The sequence below is a fragment of the Meles meles genome, chromosome 7 (genome assembly GCF_922984935.1).
Source record: "Meles meles chromosome 7, mMelMel3.1 paternal haplotype, whole genome shotgun sequence".
NCBI classification, from domain to species: Eukaryota; Metazoa; Chordata; class Mammalia; order Carnivora; family Mustelidae; genus Meles; species Meles meles.
Window position 1 is genome coordinate 103,494,223 of NC_060072.1, and position 23,278 is coordinate 103,517,500.

Here is a 23,278-nt window from a genome sequence, read left to right on the forward strand (position 1 = left end):
TGCTTAACCAACTGCCACCCAGGCGCCGTGCTAATGAAATTGAGTTTTTGATGATAAAGGCCATTTATTATCTCATAGGTTTTGTGTGATTTGTTCATTTCTGATACCCTAAGTTGGCAACCATTTCTGGATTTAGAATTTAAAAGTTAAGTGAACATCATGCCTCTGAGGTATCCAAAGAAGAAATTCTATATCTTCTTCCACTGAACTATTCTAAGATGAGAGCTTTGTGACATTTTCCTTGTGAATCCTTTTGCTTGGACATTGTTTTGCCTAGAAATATAAATCAATCTCTAATACTTTAAAAAATAGATCTTTCTCCCTCTGACCTCTCCCCTCTCATGCTCCCTCTCTTTCTCTCAAATAAATAAATAAAATCTTTTAAAAAACAAAAAATGGGCACGTGGGTGGCTCAGCTGGTTAAGTAACTGCCTTTGGCTCAGGTCATGATCCGGAGTCCTAGGATCGAGTCCCACATCGGGCTCTCTGCTCGGTGGGGAGTCTGCTTCTCCCTCTGACCTCTCTCCTCTCATGCTATCTCTCTCAAAGAAATAAATAAAATCTTAAAAAAAAAAAATAGGTCTGCTGATTGTCATGACATCATAGACAAGAGAATATTGATTATTATCTGAAGCTAGTAGTACTAGTCAAAGCAACAATGGCAGAGTAAACTTGATTATTGAGTATGAGGAAAATCAGTAAAATGCTGTGTGAAGATTAGGTAGTCTGTAGATCACTTTAAACTCTTGGGGAAAAAAAATTTATCTTGAGGCACCTGGGTGGCTCAGTGAAGTGAGCATTTGACTCTTGATATTGGCCAATCTCTTGAGCTTGGGGTCTTGAGTTCAAGCCCCACATTGGACTCCACACTGGCTGTAGAGCCTACATTTGGAAAAAGGAAGATCTTAACCAGAGAGCATGTTCATCCAAGGTCAGCGGTCATGTTCCTTTGGGAAAGACCTTCATTATACATACACACACATGCATACACAGTTCACTATAAAAGATGATGGTGTTTGGTCTCTCTTGCCCTTTATATTCAGATATACAAATTCTGTCTTGTCGAAATGACAAGACATTCATTATACATTCATTATACATATTCAGCTTATACATATACATATACAGCTTATTCATATACATATTCAGCTTACATTCGGGAAGAAAAGATGAGGAGTATTTGAACAGGGGACCAGGAGTTGGGGGAATGCTGTTAAGTTTTCTTGTGCAAACATTGACGGGTCATGGGCAGATGACCATCTGAGTTACATCATGCATAGAAGTTTGTACAGCAGATGATGTAGTAATGATTGCTAAACCTACAGGTACAAAATATGTAGCCTTAAGCAACTGAGGATACTATTGAATTCCCTTCCTTTTTTTATTTTTTTTTTTAATCTCTTGATACTCCTTCGGAGTCAAAAACATCTAAAAGTACATTAGCTTCCTTATACCGGCATAGCTGATGAGCGCTGAGTGCTTTTTAAAAAATTACAGTCAACCTTAGAGTAGCAGCCTTATGTGTGGCTTTCCTTACCCAGAGATATTTCTCCCAGAGGCCTCTTGGTTATTCCAAACACTCTATTAGAAGGTTAAAATACAAACACCCAGAAGGAGCCAAAAGAAATCCCTTATGATCATTTATACCTTAGAGTGAACCGTGTTTTATCAGATCCTATGAGTAGAGGTTGTGTGCGTCAGACATAAAGGCCAGACTTCTGAGCAGAGAGGATGAGGGGAGAGGATGGTGGCATCAGAGTGCCATCCAGAAGGGGAGGAAAGGCTTTGAGGACTTTCATACCCTTCTCTATATTTTTTCCTCAATCTTGCCTTTATTTGCAGAAACAGGGCCTCAGGATGATCGTGTCTCACCTTGCAGACACATAGGGAAGAAGAGCGAATTCTCTTATTCAGCTCTTGTATTTTGTATTCAGGCCCTCACCAGATTGGGTGAGGTTCACCCACATTGTTATGAAGACTAATTTATTTATTCAACAAACAATTTTTATTTTTATTTTATTTTTAAGATTTATTTATTTATTTGACAGAAAGAGAGAGAGAGCGAGTGCGTGCAGACAAGCAGGCAGAATAGCAGCTAGAGGGAGAGGGAGAAGCAATGCAGAGCTCAATCCCAAGACCCTGAGATCATGACCTGAACTGAAGGCAGACACTTTTTTTTTTAAAGATTTTATTTATTTATTTGACAGACAGAGATCACAAGTAGGCAGAGAGGCAGGCAGAGAGAGAGGAAGGGAAGCAGGCTCCCTGCTGAGCAGAGAGCTCGATGTGGGGCTCGATCCCAGGACCCTGCAACCATGACCTGAGCCGAAGGCAGAGGCTTTAACCCACTGAGCCACCCAGGCGCCCCCTGAAGGCAGACACTTAACGACTGAGCCACCCAAGTGCTCCCCCCAACATTTTTAAAATGCCTATTAGAGTACCAGGCACTTTGGGACACACTGGGGATGCAGGTATGAGTAAAAACAGGCCATATACTTCCAAGGCATTTATATTCTAGTGGGCAGAAAAAGACAATAAACAAATATATGTATAGTATGGCAGGTCTAAGTACTAAAAGGATAAATCAAGCTGAATTAATACAGGCATTCAGAACAGTGCCTGGCCCACAATAAATGCTTAGTAAATGTTAGCTGTTAGTGTCACCCTGGTCATGTCATCCTCTTCATCATTTGTTGAGGGGGGATGGTAACAGCTCTTTGTCTGTAGATATCAGGGATGATATCAGCAGTAATTACACATGACTCTTATATATGTATATATACACATACGTACACTTTTTCCTTATAACGGATATATATTGCTTTTGTAAAAAAGGAAAAAAGACAACTTTCCCTAAAAAAAACAAATCAGGGCTGCCATTGGGTTAGTAGGGAGGTGGAAAAACAAAAACAAAACAAGGATGACATGAAAAGTCAGAGGGGGCATTCAGAGCAAATTTTGCCTTCATCAGTCTGGTAAACAGTGATTTAAATTGCTAAGACACTCCCCTCATACCAAAATCTCAACAGATTATGCTGCATTTTAGCAGAAAAACAATGATCTGTCCTAAATTAATATGTCTTTGCTTTGCAGCATTATACTCACCATTTTAAAAAACAAAGGGCTTACCATCCTCAGTAAGCAAATTCTAACAAAGATTAACACAGACGGTCACAATAAATCCACATGAAATTGATCGGTAATTATGTGTAATTGATCATCACACTCCCTATACATCAGTGACACACATGGCTAGCTAGAGTCAAGAGGTAATCCATCCTCTGGTTCCATTAGCATTATGAGGAAAGAATTGAGAAAATGAAGATTTATCCAACCCTTATCATGAGGCAAGCGCATTATCCCATTCATTTCTTGTAGCAGCCCTAGGAGGCAGGTATTCCTAATCCCAATGTAATGAAGGGGAACTGGGGCTCAGAATGATTAGCTCAGGATCACACAGTTAATGAATGCTCCAAAATCTAGACCCAGCCTCATCGTCCCTAAGGCCCATCAGTCGTCCATCTGACAGCTGCCTTAGGGAAGGCGGGGCAGGCCAGGTGGGGGAAGGAAGGGTGGAACGTGATCTAATAGATAAAACTCCTAGCTAAAACTCACACTGCATGCTCTCCTGGATACTTGTAAAAACTCATTTGAGCTTTCCAGACAGTCTGGTGGGTTACAGAATGGGAAACCCAAATGGTTTTGCACTTTAGGCTTTAGTGTTGGCATATGTGCATTTGGAGTGCCTCTTTAAGATACAATCTTTCCTTTATCTTGAGTGTTATATGTGTCAGCAGCACCTGTGCAGCTGTGTTATCCATACACAGTGATTACTGCTAAGAATCTGTTGCTGGATACTCCACTCACCTTTGTTTCCTCCTTCTGACTGCACTTCTGATTTGCCTAACAAATGTAACTAGAAAATGGAAGGGCTGTCCTAGCACAAACCCAGAGGCACTGAGCATCTTCTCTGGGATTTGGAAAACGGAGTTGCTGCATGTACACAGATATCCACCCTGGTCTTTACATATCTTTGAACCACTTATCTGTTTAAAATGATAAAATAAAAAACTAATTATTTTTTAGAAGGGCTGAGAGGGAAGACACTGTTTATTATTTCAAGCCCTTCCTTGAAAACTCCACCTCAGAGGACTGCTGAGGAAAGCTTTCTTGGCTGGCTTCTGAGCCTCCCATGAACCAGGAGCTAATGCATTCTTCTATAACAAAGAAACATGCCCAAGGCAAGGTTGAAACGTCCTTCTGTCATTCCGAGAGAGCCCAAGATACTTGCCACGGCCACCGCCACCGAGTATGGGAAGATTTTTCTCTGAGCCTCAAAGAGGGTTTTTATTTATTTATTTATTTATTTTTTGGCTAAGTATTTATTTTAGCTGGAGGGCATTTTAAGTATTTGAAATGCGTATCTTTGTAGTGAAAATGAAAATTCATTCCTTTGAGATGGACTACGAAAAGGTCTCATCTCAGAACAAAACACTGAACAAAGAGAAATAGGTAGAAAAGAGATGTGAAAAGCTCCTGAATTGAAAACCTCTTGGGCAATACCACATTCTCCATGATGCCACCTGGAAAACTTTTTTAAAAAGCAATCTATTTAGAGATCTTGGGCTGACAAAGTGTTTATATATATCCTTCTGGCATATTATTACTAGACACTTCGATGGAAAGAGAGAGAGGTGTTGGGATCAGATGACTCTGCCAACTTCTGAATTCTAATCTTGGGGTTGACACAGACTGACTTTGGAGACTGAGTTAGCTAATGTAGCCTGGCTTCATTTTCCTCCCAAAATGTTTGGGATTAATAAAATTTTTCCCATTGCATAAGTCTCTGAGGACAGCTGTTTGAAAAGAACTTTATATATAAATGCCTTTTAGGACACCCTGCTAATTAATGAAGCCAAATGATCCCAAGTGCCTGCTTGGAATTTTCGTTTTCTTTCTGAGATTTGAGATTCAGTCACGGTTGGTGCTTATGAATTACAAATAAGACTGTCTTCTGAAAGAAGTGAGCAGTATGAACTGGGGATAAAAAATTATTTGGCTTAGAAATGAAAAAGAAAATGTTAGAAAGTATAGTTAAGAAAAAACAAAAAAGTTCTAAAGAAGGTGTCATACCAGGGCGCCTGGGTGGCTCTGTCAGTTAAGTGGCTGCCTTCGGCTCAGGTCATGATCCCAGGGTCCTGGAATTGAGCCCCACAGCAGGTTCTCTGCTCAGTGGGGAGTCTGCTTCTCCCTCTCCCTCTGCCTGCCTCTCTGCCTACTTGTGCTCTCTCTGTCAAATAAATAAATAAAAGCTTAAAAAAAAAAAAAAAGAACGTATCATACCAAGAATTCTTCTCAAGGAATATTTTTTCCTATTACAATTCCAAAATACAGTTTTATGACTTTTAAGTAGTTACAGTGCTTTAGTAGCTAACATCTTAATCAGAATGTTCTGTTTTTGTTGGGTACAGTATTTTGCATTGTTTATCATTGCTTATCAAACCCAAATATATAGAGATAACAGATATGCATAGAATAAATTAGGGGCATTTTGCTTGGATTTATTGTCTCCAAATGGGCCAGAAATGTTCACCAGTAAAAATATTAAGTCATGTGGCAAAAAAATCAAGATCTAAATCACTTGTATCTATTTCAACATATCTTAATACATGATTTTAACTCACGCGATTATCTGAATTTCATCCTACTGTAGGCTGATTGTAGAATTGTAGACTGTAGAATTTTAAGCGCTAAATGGGCCTTTAGAAATAATCAAATTAACTTCCTCATTTAAGGAGAATATTACAGAGGCTCAGATTAAGTGATTAACTAAACTCCCAGATTGAAACTGAAACCCAGGTTTTATTTTAATTTAGGTTAGTAAATAGTTTCCTATGCTGACTGCTTCAAGTGAGAGTTACCAGTTAGGCTTCCAGTCTAAAAGATTAAAGCTCAGCTGGAACATACTAACAGTTAACTTTTGTCAGGTACCATTCTAAGCACTTTACATTAATTAGCTTTCTGAATTCCCCCAACAGCCTCATGGGTAGCTGAGGCACAGAGAGGTTAATATAATGCCAAAGATCACACAGCTAGGGAGTCTCAGACCAGGCACATACTGTAATCTCTTTTTTACTGGCAGTTATAATCTAAAGTTATTAGGTACCAACATTATGTACCAACAGAGGTTCAGGCAGAGGGTTTGGAAATCCAAAGGGAATTTGAGAAACTTTGAGGACTGAGAAAAATTCTGAGAGGAAAAGGCAAAAGTGGACAGGATTTCAGTAATAAGAGAGAGGGAGAGGGGGCGGGGAAAGTTTTGGAGGCAAAAGGAGCAATGTGAGCCAGTGCACACAGTTTGGAAGAACATGAGGCATATTCATAGAATTTTCTTCTGGATCCATATCTAGAGAGAAAGGACAAGTCAGGAGAACAAGGATTTTGAGAGAGTACCAAAATGAAATTGTCATGAACATAGGGAAGCAAAAAATGGTTAGACATCTGGGGCACCTGGATGGCTTAGACAGTTAAGTGTCTGCCTTCAGCTCAGGTCATGGTTCTGTAGGTCCTCGGATTGAGTTCCATATAGGGCTCCCCGCTCATCAGGGAATCTGCTTCTTCCTCTCCCTCTGCATGTCACTTCCCTGCTTGTGCTTTCTCTCTGTCAAATAAAGTAATAGTCTTTAATAGAAAAAAAAAAAAATGGTTGGACCTCTCACCGAAAGCAGTTGAAAACTCAAAAAGCTTCTTTGCACAGATTAAGTTCTTTCACCTTCCTTCTTTTTTCCCCTCGCCTTTTTTTTTTTTTTTAAATAAATGGAATGACATGTGTTGGATTTAAGGCATAGGATATATTTCAAATTCCAAACCATTTTTCACTGAAAGAAAAGGATTCTACCCCATTTTTTGCATTGTAGTTGATGCTGCAATTCTAAGCATTGTAGGACTTTTGTTTTATGATTCCAAGTGTCTTGTGTTCTCATTTAAATATTTCATGTACTAAACCTTATAACTGAAGTGTCTAATGCACCCATGTAATGCTGTATATGTGTGCAGGGGAGCAAAAACCCTTAGCTTCAGGAGTTCCAAAGAGACCTGGTCCAGCCACTCGCTGCTGACACAATCCAAAGGCAGAGAAAGGAATGATGGTGAAACAGGAAAGGAATTTATTTCCATGAGGCCAACACCAGGAAGACAGGAACTAGCATCTCAAAGACTGGCTCCAAAGTGCCAGAAATGCTTCTAGGCTAATACCAGGAAAATGTGGGGCAAAGGTGGGTGCATACGTGCAGGTGGGCAGTGAAGGTCAAATCCATTATTGCCTTGGGGTCAATCAACAGGTAGGGTCTTGCTGGCCCCATAAGGGCAGCCCTTATGGCTTGAAGGGATAGTTTTGCTTCCCCTCAGGGAAGGCTTTGCCCTTAGGGTCTTCTACCTAAGCCAAGAGGCTAACTGGAAAGAACCACACTAGCAAGTCTGAGGTCAAAAGGGAGGGAGCTAACATCCTCTTTCAATGTTGAAGGCATGTGAGACATTTCCCTGGAAAGAATTAAATATTTAATACTGCAGGAGACTTTGAAATTCTAGTAAATTCTTTGACTTTTCATTTTACATATACTTTCCCCCTCAACATGGTCAACTACTTCAACCTTTCCCATTGTCACTTCTGCCACTGTGTTCGAGGTGGTCCCGATTAATAAGTATTCCAGGTGCCAGCTCTTGAGTATTTTTTCAGTAGATTAAACTTGTATTTCAGTGCCTCTGAAGACTGTCTGAAAACCCCTTTTGGAACAAGAGCTTTCTGAATGACCTTCTCTATCACTGACTTTTCTTTGTTGACTTGTTGGGCAAGGATTAAGTCTCTTGGCAGGTCTGTTTCTTTGATGCATAAAACAAAGACCATCCCTCTGTTCTCAGCCTCCAAGGTGTGAAAATAAACAAGTCAGCCTTGGTGGGACTGAGGCCATTGTGGGCTTAAAGAATGTGAAAGAAGGGTGTTTCATTTAGTGCAATAGCACCCATTAAGCATTCACTGTGTGTCAGTCACTCCTGCAAGAGCTTGATATATATTCTTTCATTTTCTCTCCACAGCAGCCTTACAGGTACGATTCTTAGTCCCAGTTACAGGTGAGGAAACATTCTACAAGGCAAAACATAGATTTGAACCCCAGTAGTCTGGTGCCTGAATTCAACTATTAGAGCTGGTGAGAAATGAAACCGGCTGTCTTTTAAGACCGTGCCCTCCTTCTTTGGAGGACGGTTGCCCAGCAAGTATGCGGAGGAGGCCTGTGGTCTCTGATGTCCTAGAATTTTCGGAATGCAGTTATTCAGCATTTGTCCCAAATCTCAGAGTCTCTTCTCTGTCTCTAAGTCAGTTGAATGGGAAATGCTAAAAGCATTGTTGCCTCTGCTGTAGACTTCTTACAGGGTCATCTCTGTTGCATCCAAGTAATACACACCTAGTGGCTGGGGCGGTGGGAGGAGCCTTTCAGCAAATATGGAGGTCCTGGAAATGCGTCGATGACAAGCACGCGGCCCTGTCATCAGTGAGCTAGACTAGTGAGCTATTTCCATGTTTGGTGTTAGATGCTGGACTAGGTAGAGAGACAGGTTTCCACAGCTCTGTGCAAAGCCCAGAGCCACCGGGGAGTCTGATTTCAGTGATAGTCACTGTGACACCTGATTTTAGTGATAAAAGAAAGTGGGAAGGGTGCTCCAAAAAGCAATTCGTGCATGAAGCAAAGCACTAATGTGTGAAACCACATTGCCTGTGCAGGGAACCCCATGTGCTTGAATACTGCCAGAGCATTAGCAAATCATTGATGTAAAAATAAAGGGAGTAGTATGTTGGACTTCTTTAAAAAATCCTCTGCCCTTTCCAGCATGTGAAGTACTTGAGAGATAAGGAAAATAAATAATGAATTTTGGAACACTGAAAAAATTTAAAATTAAATTTAAAAAAAAAGAAAAAGAAAATATCCTTCACAAAATCAGAATTTTTTGGATACAGTGACATTTATTTCATGTTAGAAATCTCTGATAGTTGTGAAATGGGCAGATATTATACCACATTAATTGCTCTCATGAAAAATTACTCTTAGGCACTAATGAACTGGTATCAATCAATAAGCAATAAAATATAATTGGATTTCTAGTAATAAAACATAATGGAATCAAATAGGACAAGACCTATTTGTGGTACTCAAGGAATGTTTGCTGAATATGAATGTTTGTTGAGAGTTCATAAACAAAACCAATAACCCCTATCTATGACTCAAAAACTTAAATTAGAAACTGCCTCTAGTTGCAAACTAGAACCGCCTCTATTGCAAATAGAGCTAGGACAGATAAAGATTAATAAGTACAGGTCACTCTTGTTACAAATAGAAACATTTTCTTTTTAATAAGGCCTACAATAATTTATCTTATTTAGGATAAATTAGTCATTTTTTATTAAAAATTTTTATTAAAGTAGCAAAATCTTGTGAAACTAATTGTAATTTATATTGCCACTTTAAAGCTGTTAAATTTAGCATTTTGAAAAAGATGACCAGTGCCCTGTTTTAGCTTAATATTACAATAAAAAATAAAAGCATGTGGCAAATCTCTGTATTACCCCATACCCACCAGTTTTGGGGTTTCCCCCCTTGATGATCACTTGATGATTGATCACTGATCAGCTTGGGAGCTAATTAAAGTCACAAGAGTGATAGATACCCTGGAATAAGGCTCATCAATATAACAGTGCATTAGACAGGCTGTCCAGGCATTGTTCATTTCTAGATATTTTCTGTGCAACAGAGCAGATGAGTTATGGCCTCAGAGGCCATGGAGGATTATAGGAGGAATCCTACTTTCTCAGCATAGCATGGTGTACTACTGTTTGCCTCAAGTCAACAGAAGCAGAAGGAGATAATTAGTATAATTTGTTGTTACACTGGCTTTTCCTTTCAGTTAAAATTTAACTGGTATTTACCCTGACACTGAAAAAAATCACTCCCTTTAGCCACTGTGAAGTATATTATACACACACACAACTCAAATCATAAATTCTTACGGTATTTAGTTGTTGCAAGATTCGTATCTGAAATCAAGGACACACAGCATCTTGGAGTTGGAGAAGGCCTGGAGGATCACGTAGTCCAACCACCCCCTTGATAGGGGAGAAAGCTTCGGGTTAGCAGAGATGAGTGGTCTTGCCCCCAGGTCAGATGGGTGGATTGAGGGCTCACATCTTTGGATGTACAAGACAAGAATGCTTCTTCCCCAACACAGGCTCCTGAAGCTGGAGAAGAAAACGGTCAATTTTCAACCAAAAACAAAAACATTAACGATGGCATGGATTCTGTCTTCCTATAGACGGCTAAATGCCATCCTGTTTTCTTTCCTCTGAGTTTCAACTACTACCCTTTTAGTGGGATATTATTAAAATCCTCTTAGAAGATTTCTAGTTACATGATCAGTTTTTTCCTATTATGATTTGGTGTTTTTTTTTCTTTCATTCCACACTTTTCAAGGTGTTCGAGAGGCACAGTATGATTGTCCCCCTAATTTTGGTTATGTAGGAGAGCTGATGTTGTCATCTCTAGCAGATAAGATTCAGGGCCTGATCGAGGGTCAGAAAAGCTGAAGTTACAGAGTTGTTCTGTAGCAAAGCGAGGATCAAAATCCAGGTTTATTGGATTTCATAGACCTAAGCTGTTTCCATTGAACTAGCGCTCTTTATAATTACTCTTCAATTGAATATAATCTCAAATTATAATTACTATTTATAATTACTCTTGAAACAAAATTTAACATTACACTAAATAGTAATATAATTATTCTTTTATTTTCGTTAGCCATGTTTCTTCCCTTCACATATATGTCTTCCCTATTTTTCCTTGTGTTTATTCTCTGCATTTCTATTGCCCTGTCTTTTGGTTGGTTGGCAGGTCCTAGTCAGCAGAGTCCAGAGTCCCAGACAGTGCCTTTCGTTCAAAGCATTTGTTTGAATTATAAATATAATTTGATGATAAATTCAGACTCTTGTACTGATTTCATTTCAGTGGAGCCACAACATACCTCAAGTTTTCCTTCATAAACTAGCTGTAAAGGCAACATCTCATGCTATTTAATTGTCTTGATCTATTTGCTCATTCTAAAGAGCTTTGCTAAAATTCCTTATTTATTTATTTATTTATTTATTTGACAGACAGAGATCACAAGTAGGCAGAGAGGCAGGCAGAGAGGAGAGGGAGAAGCAGACTCCCTGCTGAGCAGAGAGCCCAATGCGGGGCTCGATCCCAGGACCCGGGGATCATGACCTGAGCTGAAGGCAGAGGCTTAACCCCCTGAGCCACCCAGGTGCCCCTAAAATTCCTAACATATACATAAGTGGCCTAAATGGAAATACCACCAATTTCCTTCCCTCTACCTCTGTCAGAAATGATAATCTTGGGGTGCCTGGCTGGCTCAGTTGGTAAAAAATGAGACTCTTGATCTTGGGGCTGTAAGTTTGAGCCCCATTTTGGGTGTAGAGATAACTTAAAAATAAAATATTTATTTTTTTAAAAAAGAAATGATCATCTTTCCTGTCATGGAGAGATCACTACCTGTTCTTTTTTTTTTTTAAGATTTTGTTTATTTATTTGACAGAGACCACAAGCAGGCAGAGAGGCAGGCAGAGAGAGAGAGAGAAAGGGAAGCAGGCTCCCTGCTGAGCAGAGAGCCCGATGTGGGACTCGATCCCAGGACCCTGAGATCATGACCTGAGCTGAAGGCAGCGGCTTAACCCACTGAGCCACCCAGGTGCCCCATCACTACCTGTTTTTACCATGTGTTGTGATAGGGGCGCCTGGATGGCTCAGTCAGCTAAGTGTCCAGTTAAGCATCCAATTCTTGGTTTAGGCTCAGGTCATGATCTTAGGGACCTGGGATTGAGCCCCAAGTCAAGCTCTGTGCTCAGTGTAGAGTCTGCTGGAGATTTTCTCTTTCCCTCTCCCTCTGTCCCCCCTACCCCACAAACACACACACACAAGCTCTCTTTTTCTCTCTCAAAAATAAATAAATCTTTTTAAAAAATGTTTATGATCATTTTTTTCAAAGATCAGTAACTGACATTTACTGTTCACTTATAGGATGTCAGACTTTTTGTGCTCTTTTCACGTAAGGACACCTATAATCCTTCCAACTACCTTCTGCATTCCATGAATGAGAATGATACACTGGTTTCACAGTGAGGAAATCGAGGCACAGAAAGGTTAAGTTGCTTGCCCAAGATTACACAGTGAGTAAGTGCACAAGTAGGATTTGAACCCAGATAGCCCATTCTGTGAGGCTAAGCTCTAACTACCAGTATACTCTCTCAAAGTTGAGTTCTCCCTATGTTATTTTGCAAATATAAAGGAATTTTGTAAATTCCGCTTTCGTTGACCTATGGAGAGCCATATCAGCCTAGGAAGAAGAGGTGAATTTTATGAGAGTTCATCATGTCTGCCTTACAGACCACTCAGCACCTCAGGGGTCAGAACTTCTCCAGCCCTAATGCCACGAATGAGAACAACAGTGGTCTGTACCTCTTAGCTAGGAGCATAATATGAAGCCAAGTAATCTGTCTCTGGAGCCCGCATATTTATTTCCACATCAGACCGTAGAAACTATCAAGAATCAAACTCTCCACTCTGTTATGTGCTTCTGTGCATTCTATGATTTAATCCCCATTTCACCTCAGAGGAACGAGGGCCCAGAACAGGTAAGAGGCTTGCTTGCTAGGAAGTGGTGGTACCCCAGGAACTCAAATCTGGTTCTGCCTGGCTCCGGAAGCTGTTCATCACCAGGGTTGGCTCAGTGCCCTAAAGAGCAGGAAGGCTCGAGGTAGCAGGTGGAAGGATCCTGGCATGCAGTGGTAATGGGTGTTCTCTGACAGGCCCTTCCTGCCCGCTGGCCCTGTCGAAAATAAGCCCCTGGATAGGCACCTGGGTGGCTCCGTCCAGTAAGCCTCTGCGTTCGGCTCAGGTGATGATCTCAGGGTCCTGGGACTGACCTTGGCGGCCAGGCTCCCTGCTCAGCGGGGAGCCTGCTTCTCCCTCTCCCTTTACTGCTCCCCCTGCCTATGCTTTCTCACTCTCAGATAAATAAATAAAATCTTTAAAATAATAAAATAAGCCCTCGGAGACACAGCATGGCCAGGCAGAGTCCATAACCTGGACTGAGGCTGTGTGGCCCCTGGAGGGCCAGGTTCCTTGCAGCACAGCCCCTGGGGCTCAGCGTAGGGTGGCTCGGGGGTCCTGCTTTCCTGGGGAACGCAAGAATTTGCTGGGAAACAACAGGAACAGGCTTCCAAGGCTGTGGCCCTGACTCGGTGGTGGTGTTGGTCTGGCACTTGCAGAAACTCAATTACAATTCACGCCTTCTTGTGTATTGATTGTAGAAAAGAGATCTTGATTTTGGGATGCTGACCGTTAAGGAAACTCCAAAAATGTAGTTTCTCAGAAGAGCTCTTAGTGACTGGTGAAGTTAGCAAGCTAGCAGGCTACGAATAGAATATTGTTGCGAATACACGGCTTCCCATTTCCCGTCAGCCCAACCACCACATCTTTCTTTTCTCAGGGGCCATGAACTCCAATGCTCACTGTATCTCATGTTGAATTTGAACTACTTAGCATCTCATTAGTCCATTCCCAGGTATTTTATTGGCAATGCTGTTTTGAATGCCGGGGAGGGAGAAGAATAATTCGAGGCACATACTAGGTATTAGGAAATGTTTGGTAAACGACTTTAAAATGGCTTCTTCTCCTTCATTTGTTTCTCACCAAATGCCCATTTTTTAAAAAAGATTTTATTTATTTATTTATTTGACAGAGAGAGACACAGCAAGAGAAGGAACAAAAGCAGGGGAAGTGGGAGAGGGAGAAGCAGTCTTCCTGCTGAGCAAGGAGCCCAGTGTGGGATTTGATCGCAGGACCCTGGGATCATGACCTGAGCCAAAGGCAGATGCTTAATAACTGAGCCACCCAGGCACCCCCTAAATGCCTATTTTACTCCCACCATCTAGAAGCAGTATCGAGAATCCAAAAGTGCAAAAGACCCTGCTGGTGCCCTAGGTGAACTTAAGGACAGTCCGTGATACTGGATGGCACACAGGTATCAGACCCGTGGCAGAGAGCCTGAAGTGCTGTCAACAAAAAGGTCCTGGCAGTTGGAAGAACGCGATAGCTCTGGTGGGGGAACCAAGGAACACTTGGCGATGGGGGTAATCCCTGAACTTGCCTTGAAGGATGAGTCAAACGTTAGGACAAGGTGTGGAGGGAAGACATCACAGGCAGTGGGACTGGCTTGGGAGAAGGCCACGGAGGCAGGAAAGCACACATTCTGAGGAGGGAGTGTTCAGTGATTGACTTAGAGAAGTACCCAAAGTGCTGTTTGGGCCAGTGTTAGGGCCAGACTGTAGGGTGTTGAACTCCATGGTAGAAGGAGACATGTCAAGTCTGAGGAAATGTCGAGAGAGAGAACAGGGAAAATGCCCCGTGACTGTTATCCTGGATTCACCTTCTTCCCATTCCCTCCTATCTTAAGCTAAATGAGGTTACTTCACACCCCCAAATCCTCCTGCTTAGCTTCACGGGATTGCTGCTAAGAAACGGTTCTGATCATACCGTTTACACCTCTGTGGATTCATGAACACCTATTGAATACTTTTAAACAATTTTTTTGGTTGAGGTTTCAGGGCTCTCCTGATCTGGCCCGACAACTGCTGCAGTCTCATCCTCCAGCCCAGTGACCCAGCCATCCACTTTCCAAGCCCTTCTCTAAAGCCCCTTCTCGAAGTCATGGTCTGCACATGCCCACCATACCTGTGTGTTCCCCCTACTCCACATACCTCTGCTGGTACTCTCCCTCCAGCTTGAATGTCTTCTCCCTTCATCTGTGTCCATCAGATTCTCCAAGGCCCATTTTTTAATCTCCAAAAATTTAAGCTCTTAGAAGTAGGAAACCAAGTCCCTATTTTTACACCCATCATTGCCTTATGGACGGTAAATACCAAGCAAATGGTGAGTGAATAAATAATTATCTTTCAGCCCTCTTCCCCTCTATTTCTAAATATAACCAAGAGCAGCTGTATCCCCAGGAAAGGGACCTTCCATTTTTATCGTGCTTTAGAGTTTCCAAAGGTTATAGCCTATAGCAGTCTAGAATACCCAATCTGGAACCGTAGTGCCAGGGTTTCAACCATTGTTCTGCCAGGTACCAGCTATGTGACCTTAGGCGACTTAGTTCACCTCTCAAGGCCCTTCCTTATCTCATCTGTATAATAGGAAGAATAAAGGTATGTGCCTCATAAGAGTTTTTTAGAAGGACTGAATAAGGTATTATTTGTAAAGTGCTTAGAATGATAAGTGGCACATAGTAAGCGTTATATAATGCTTCATTCGCTAAACATATACATATTACAGACATACGTTAATGGTGTACATTATATACATACACACACACATATTATAAGTACTCAGTAAAGTTTTACATGCACACATACGTAGGGATGCACAATTGAATGTCCACAATGACCTTGTAAGGTGAGCAGAAGTATAAAATAAATTCCCCCTACCTGGTAACTGGTAGACTCATTCTTAGAACCATGCCTTCTAACTTCTGAGCCAGTAAGTCAGAAAGTAAAATGTAGAACCTTAATACACTGATCTTCTTCGAACGTGTGAACGGTTTTCAGATACATAATGGTTTCATGACACTAAATATTAAAATTCACTGTAGATATCTTAATTATTTTGATTTAAAGTACAGGAGTAGTGTCAGATATATTATATAGGTCTGTCAGTAAGGGAAAAAATATTAACGACTTCTGTGCAAAAGTTTTTGCGTAGGATTTTACAATTGCAAGGAAATCTATTTCACTGTATTCTTCTGCAGTTAAGAAAAGATGGAGTAGGAAAGATATGTTGAGTGTGTTCAGTGGAGAATTATGCATGAGGTTTTAGTAGAGAAGAATTCAAATAGGAAAATATGTTATTGGAGTACATTTAACTGGATATATGCCTATCATGTCATTTGGTATGCAAATGATTGTGTTTGCATTAAGCTCATGGAGAAGCTATTATTTTCTTTGCAGTGTGTATTCAAAATTCACCTTTAAAAAATAAGAGCTTTCTTCTACTTCTCTGAAAAAGAGAAAACTGTCTGTTATTTTATTTTAAATACAAAACACATTTAATTCTGTCAACAGCTTACGTTTTAAATAATGTAGTTTGTACTTGCATTCATTATCGGCAATTAGAGTTCTCAAAAAGCTTTTAGTGTTTTTTTCCTCAACTTTTAAAATTCATTCATTGTCATTGTTAACATTTTAGAAAATAGTGGAAACCCTAAGTCACACTGGAAAACTGAACAAAGAAATTTCCTTCTGGAAATTACCATTGAACTGGGTAGAAAATCCTCAGCTATTGTGCTGAACCACATTATGATGGGATATTTACACCTTTTTCTTGCTAGCATTGGGTCAAGAATGTTTTCCTTTGAACCCAGACTAGTTTATAAGAATCCCCATGCTGGCAGCCAGCTGAGGACCCGTAGTTCATAAGGCTTAGTTTGTGCAGATTACTTGCTTGCACAGGTCCTCAGCATCTAAATAAAACAAGAGTTCAAGTCTTTTCTTCAGGGTGTATTTAGGAGAAAAGAATGCTCAGATACCCAGGGCTGTCTGGGATGCCTTTTCATCTCTCTCTGGTGGGGTCACATGTTCTCATTTCTTCCTTTGACTATTAGCAAGAAGAATACAGACAGCTGAGAGAGAAAGAGGGAGAAAGGGAGAGAAACTTGTTGTTTTGATATTTTTGGTTTTTTTTTACCCTCTCTTTAAAGATGTAACTGGAACCAGGGCCCAAATGGTATGTGGGTTTGCAGGGTGTACAAACAGAGCCAAGCCTAGAAATGTAAGGTGTGTCGTCGATTCATTGACCTTACTGTTTGCCCAGCTGTAGGGTGACTCCCTTGTCATCCCCCAGCTGCCCAGCTGCTGCTTAACGCTGTTTTATTTTTCTTTTAAACTGCAGTAGCCAACCAGACTTCTCCTGGACAGGTTTGATAATTACTAAAAACAGATAACTTAGCAATTACACACAGCTCAGGGAAAGCTGCCACAACTTTGCAGTTTCGCCCTTACTTTGTTCTTGTTCAGCAATGCCTTTAACGTGATTTGCTAGTTTATGTTTTAAAGGGAAGACATCATCAGATTTTGTGAAAATAAGTAAAGGCTCTTCATTAACCCCATGTTTGACACTTCAAATAGTCACCTTCAGAATGTGCATTAAGTTGAACCATTCTTAAGAATGCACTGACTTTGCCTTTCCTTTTTTTTTCTTAAGATTTTATTTATTTATTTGACAGAGAGAGAGAGAGATCACAAGTAGGCAGAGAGGCAGGCAGAGAGAAAAGGGGAAGCAGGCTCCCTACTGAGCAGAGAGCCTGATAGGGGGTTCGATCCCAAGACCCTGAGACCAGGACCTGAGACAAAGGCAGAGGCTTTAACCCACTGAGCCACCCAGGCGCCCCTCCTTTTTTTTTTTATTAAAGATTTTTTATTTATTCGTTTGACAGAGAGAGAGAGAGATCACAAGTCGGCAGAGAGAGAAGGGGGAAAGCAGGCTCCCTGCCAAGCAGAGAGCCCGATGCTGGGCTCGATCCCAGGACCCTGGGATCATGACCTGAGCTGAAGGCAGAGGCTTAACCCACTGAGCCATCCAGGCACCACTTTCTGCCTTTTCTATAACCTACCAATACAGCAATTTCATATGCTTCAACCTAAATAAATATATTCCACTGATGATTCCAGTTCCCAAACTATTTTAAAACTCATCTTTTTGAAATGAAAAAATCAAGTTCCTTACTTCCAAATGTTACATTAAATCTCTTCTAAACAACTACATTTCAGTTATAAAATTGACTCTGAATAATTTATGGGTTATTTATAAATGTAATAAAATCCATTTTATGTGGATGAGAATTTGACATAATTTATGGGAAAGCACCACCCCCGATGTTTGGATCCTAAGTTTTGGTATGTTCCTTGATACGTCTCTTGAATTGGAGTCATACCTTACCTATGTTGTCTCTTTTAAGCACTATAATTGTGCTTAAAATAAACAAGGTTTAGAAATGGCCCAGATTTCTGACTCTGCTTATAAAAGCATATTGAAATTATATTGGAAAACTGTGATTTTTGAGGTGAAATCTTTTAAAATCTTTGACCATTACTTTGGATCTACAAGTATAGGGATTATATACAGATATGATAGTTACTATAAGAGTAAATATACTTATTTAATATTTGAAAAAATGTTTATTAAAAAAGCATCCATGTTTTCTAAATGCTTTGGGAAATAACTATGTAGATCAAGTTTTTTTTTTTTTCCAAAACAGCAGAGTGTTAAATTGGCAATATGTGTCAGAAATCTTGAAAATGTGCAGATTGTCTAACTCTGCAGTTCTCCTTCTGAAAAATGTACCATAAAAATTTTTTTTTAATTTAAATTTAAAAAAAGAAAATGTACCATGGAAAATGTGATCATTTTGTGCATAAATATTTCTGGGACAATAATAAAACCAAATGCCTAAGGATTTAAAATTTTCTTAATTTTTAGATTTTAAATTTTTAATAATTTTAAATTGAGAATCATTTATATAAGTTTACAGCATACATGGAAAAGACACATCACAAAATTTTATTTTCTGTATGTTCCTAAATATATTAAAATGTAACTTACACATATCATTTCTAAGAGAAGAAATAAGATAGGATATATATCAAGGGTTTCAACACAGCTTCATTTATAAAGCAAAAGTTGAAATATCCTAAAATGTTCAACAATAGGAAATTAGTCAAGCTATGTCCCAGTCATATAAAGAAATATTATTCAGGCTTTAAAATTGTATTTTAGAAGAATATTTAGTGATAGAGAAAAAATGTTCTGATATATTAAGTGAAAAAAGGAGATAGAAGGGGCACCTGGATGGCTCAGTCAGTAAGCGTCATGATCCCAGAGCCCTGGGATCAAGTCCCCCATAGGGGCTCCCTGCTCAGCAGGGAGCCTGCTTCTCCATCTTCTTCTGCCTGCAGCTCCCCCATGCTTGTGCTCTCTCTCTCTGTCAAATAAATAAAATCTTTAAAATTAAAAAAAAAGGAGATTAAAAATTGTTAATATAGTATGGCACAAATTTTTTTAAAGGAGAAATATGTGTCATTTTCAGATAAGAGTGTGTGTGTGTGTGTGTGTGTTTTCATAGGAAAAAGACCAAATGGCTGTACCAAAAATCTTAACAGTGGTTATCTCTGCTATTTATTTTCTTTTTTGTGTCATATGTTTTCTACATTGAACATACAGTACTACTTTGTGTTCAGAAAAAGTTTCTTTAAACTGAAACTATGTGTGAACCTTAATATTTACATTTTGTATTTTGGCCAGTAGATTTTATGCAAAAAACAAAAACAAAAAAAACTCCTTAGTAAGAGCTGTACTAATTTGGAGTTTTTTTAGAATTCCAAAACTGGGGTAAAATTTATCCATGAGTAATGGTTTATTCTGCGGATTAATAATGCAGAGATTTTAGAGAACACTTTTGAGCTTAAGAGAACTTTTCAAGTGCACTGAAAGCATGCCTAATACTCTAAATCATTTTTTCATCAAAGCCTGTCCCTAAGTGCCTCTTCCTGGCAGGTGAATTTGCATATTTCTCTTTGCTTTACTTAGAAGCAGTAGTCCATAATTCATCTATTTGACTAACAATCTGGCTCTCCCTCTGCCAGTTGGAAGGTGATATTTTTAACATATTCCTCACACAATGGCTTCCATTCAGTCTCGGAGTCACAGACCGGCATCTTGTAACAATTTGGGTCCCGTTTTCGCAGGTGATGAAAACATACCATATGTATCATGCAGAGAGCATCAGTGCAGAGAGCAAGCTGAAAGAGGCTGAGAAACAGGAAGAGAAGCAAATCGGAAGGTCTGGGGATCCCGTCTTTCACATCAGACTGGAAGAGAGACATCAGCGGCGAAGCTCTGTAAAGAAAATTGAAAAAATGAAAGAAAAAGTAAGTGAAAAACATCACAGAGCCTTTCTGTCCTCACTTCCGGTGACAGTACTAAGAACACTGATGTAATAACCAATAGACGCACCTTGTAAATTATTGTGAAATGACACACATTTCCTCCCACAAGAATGAAAAATATTTAAGAAACATAAAAATCATGTACTAACAGCTGGACACCATGTAGTGTTGAAGGCCAAGTACTCCATATACAGTGTGGGGAACTTGAATATTAACGAAGAAGTTTCCTTGCAATTGGGCCGGTAGACCAAATACATTGTTGGGTACTTTCAGTTATTTAAATCGGATTCACAATGTACTTTTCTCAGAGGACTTCAGAGGTCATTGGCATATGTGGAATACATTGTTTAGATTAGTAGAAAGTCATGTATCTCTCTCTGACTAAATGACTTTGTTGTCTTTCTCAATACCTGGCTCATCTCCATTTCCAGAGACAAGCAAAGTATTCAGAAAATAAGCTAAAATCGATTAAGGCACGGAATGAGTATCTCCTAACCCTTGAAGCAACCAATGCCTCAGTTTTCAAGTATTATATTCATGATCTTTCAGACTTAATTGACGTAAGTACTTCAAGTTTTTATATTTTCCATATATTTTTAAAAATTTTTTAACTTTTTTTTTAATGATCTCTACATCCAACTTGGGGCTCGAAGTAATGACCCCGAGATCAAGAGTCACTCACTTTTCCAACTGAGCCAACCAGCCACCCCTATATTTTCCATAGTAAGATGTAATTAGCAGTAACTATATATTTCATTGATTCGAAAACACCCTCATTTCTCAAACCAATGTTCTTTTTTATAATAGAAGGAAAAACTGCTGCCAATTAAGCCATACATGATACTAAAACACTATCAACTGTAAGATGCACGTGAAAAAGTGTGTATCCTACAACCAATGAAAAGCAAATTATTAGGTTCTGTGAAGCTATGAGTTCCTGGTAAACTCAGCTAGGAAAGGACCCAGTCATTTTTAGATTATGCAACAGCAGAGCCCTAACTGCATTCATTAATTCAAAGTATATTTCTTGGGCCCTACTATTGTAGGTGCTTAGGCTGTGAGAAGCATATACAGTTCTTTTTTTGTTTTTTTACGTTTTTATTTTAACATTGGTTAATTAATGTAATAGTGTTATATGAGTTTCAGGAGTACAGTATCGTGATTGGGAGTGCAGTATCATTCAATACAGCAGCCCCGGCTCATCACAAGTGCCCTCCTTAATCCCCATCATCTATTTTACCCATCCCCCCACTCCCAAGCATATACAGAGCTCACATTCAGGAATGCAAAGTGGAAAAGGCAGATGTTAAGGAAATGACTACAGACATGATAGATTTGTTCCTGGTTGTGGTAAATACTGTAAGCAAAGTAGAGTAGACTTAAGCCACATTTATAAATTTATCTAACACTGTACTTTGTCTCCAAGGATATGCTATCAAAAGCAGTAATTGGGCTCATTTAGAACTGGTGGCTCAGTCCTTTAAGCATCTTCCTTGGGCTCAGGTCATGATCTCGGGGTCCTAGGATGGAGCCCTGTGTCAGGCTTCCTGCTCAGCAGGGAGTTTGCTTCTCTTCTTCCTCTGCCCCTCCCCCTTCTCTCTTCCCACCTCTCCTCCCTCCTCCCTGCCCCTCTTGCTCCCTTGCCCTTCTCCCCACCACTTGAGCACACACATGTGCACACGCATTCTCTCTCTCTCTTGCTCGCTCTCTCGCGCTGTCTCTCAAATGAAAATCTTAAAAAAAAAACAAACCTCCAAGTGTATATGTACACTATTACATCCACGCAGTGATACTACTATGATTCCCAATCTTTAACCCTCTGATCAGCCTTTCATTCAGAAAACCTCCAACACTGTAGGACAACGCACAGGTGAAATAGAAATCCCAGTCCAAAAACATCTATCTCTGCAAATAAAAGGAAAACCTCAGTGTATTGTAAGAAAAGCACAGAGAAGTAATAGAGGTTCAGAGAGTTATCTGATGGAAATTGACTCGTGCTGCTTTGTATTGATTGAATTCAACAGTTTTAAGACACGGTAAATTTTTTTTCCTGTGGCTCATAGTATCATAATTTAGATGTATAGTAAGTTAAAGCATCTTTATTTTTATGGTGAATGTCTCATGGATTTAGCAATTAAAGCCACAGTTTGGGACTTTTGCAAAAGAATTGTTAAATAATGAAATTATTTTTTCATTTATTAACACTGATGTGCCTCTTTTTTGAGTCTAAAAACAGTTTTATCTCATGCTATCATAATTTCTTTATACAGGACCCTTTAACAAATAAAACCAGGGAAAACTTTTTTTCTGTTCATTTCATACAAGTAATCAAGTAATTAGTTTTCTTTTAGCTCTGATGAATTGAATTTTTTCTGCCGGACTGCTAGATTTTCTGAATAAAAATAAACAATTTTTATGACCACTGTTTTCAATCTTATATTTGTAGGGATTCTGCAAAGTGTATGGAATATAGGACTAATTCTTTGTAACTACTTCACTTGGTTATCTTTTGGTTTAGGGCTTATTTTTGGAGTACTTGGCTAGACCCAAGCCAGTTTAACACAGGGAAAAGTCTCCATGTATTGAAAAGCATTTTTGTACCACCTGCAAGCTACCAAGCACTGATTTTGACAGTGGGAATCCAGCAATGAACAAAACAAAGTTCCTGTCTTCAAGGAGTTAATGTCCTACTTGAAGCATCAGCTCATAAACATATTTATATATATACACACATTATATAGTAGTGACAATGCTGTAAATAAAAATAAAACCACTATCTGAAGGCTTCTTTTGATGGCATTCAGGAAAAGCCTGATATCTGAGCAGAGAAGTGAGCTGGAGAGCCACGTGGCTAGATGGGGAAGGAATTCCACATGCAGAAGGCCGGGTAAGGCTCGAGGTGTAGAAGCAGTCGTGTCTTTGGCAAGCTCAAGATGCTCAAGCAGCAGCAAAGCAGGAGGCCAGTATGCCAGAGCAGAGTAGGTAAGGAGGAAGGTTCTGGAAGAGAATGTAGGCAGAAGCCCAGTTACTTAGGGTCTTTTGGATGGGAAGGGGTTTAGATCGTGTCCTAAGTATGGTGAAAAGCCATTGAAGGGTTTTACTCAGGGAAGTGACATCAGGTGTTTACATGATAGAGACTCACTCCGGTATCTGGGTGGAAAACAGACTGAGGGAGGTGCT

General features: G+C 39.8%; 1 protein-coding gene across 3 annotated transcripts in view; it reads left to right on the top strand.

The window, feature by feature from the left end:
• The window catches only part of SRGAP1 (SLIT-ROBO Rho GTPase activating protein 1), a 275,341-nt gene that overhangs the window by 171,433 nt on the left and 80,630 nt on the right, over positions 1 to 23,278 (top strand). For all 3 annotated transcript variants that reach the window (XR_006819647.1, XM_046012397.1, XM_046012398.1), the window contains exons 5-6: positions 19,898 to 20,080; positions 20,530 to 20,658. Coding sequence is in view for 2 of the 3 variants with exons in the window: in XM_046012397.1 (XP_045868353.1) it covers positions 19,898 to 20,080; positions 20,530 to 20,658 (312 nt within the window). In the remaining variant the exon portion in view is untranslated. The remainder of the gene's footprint in view (positions 1 to 19,897; positions 20,081 to 20,529; positions 20,659 to 23,278) is intronic.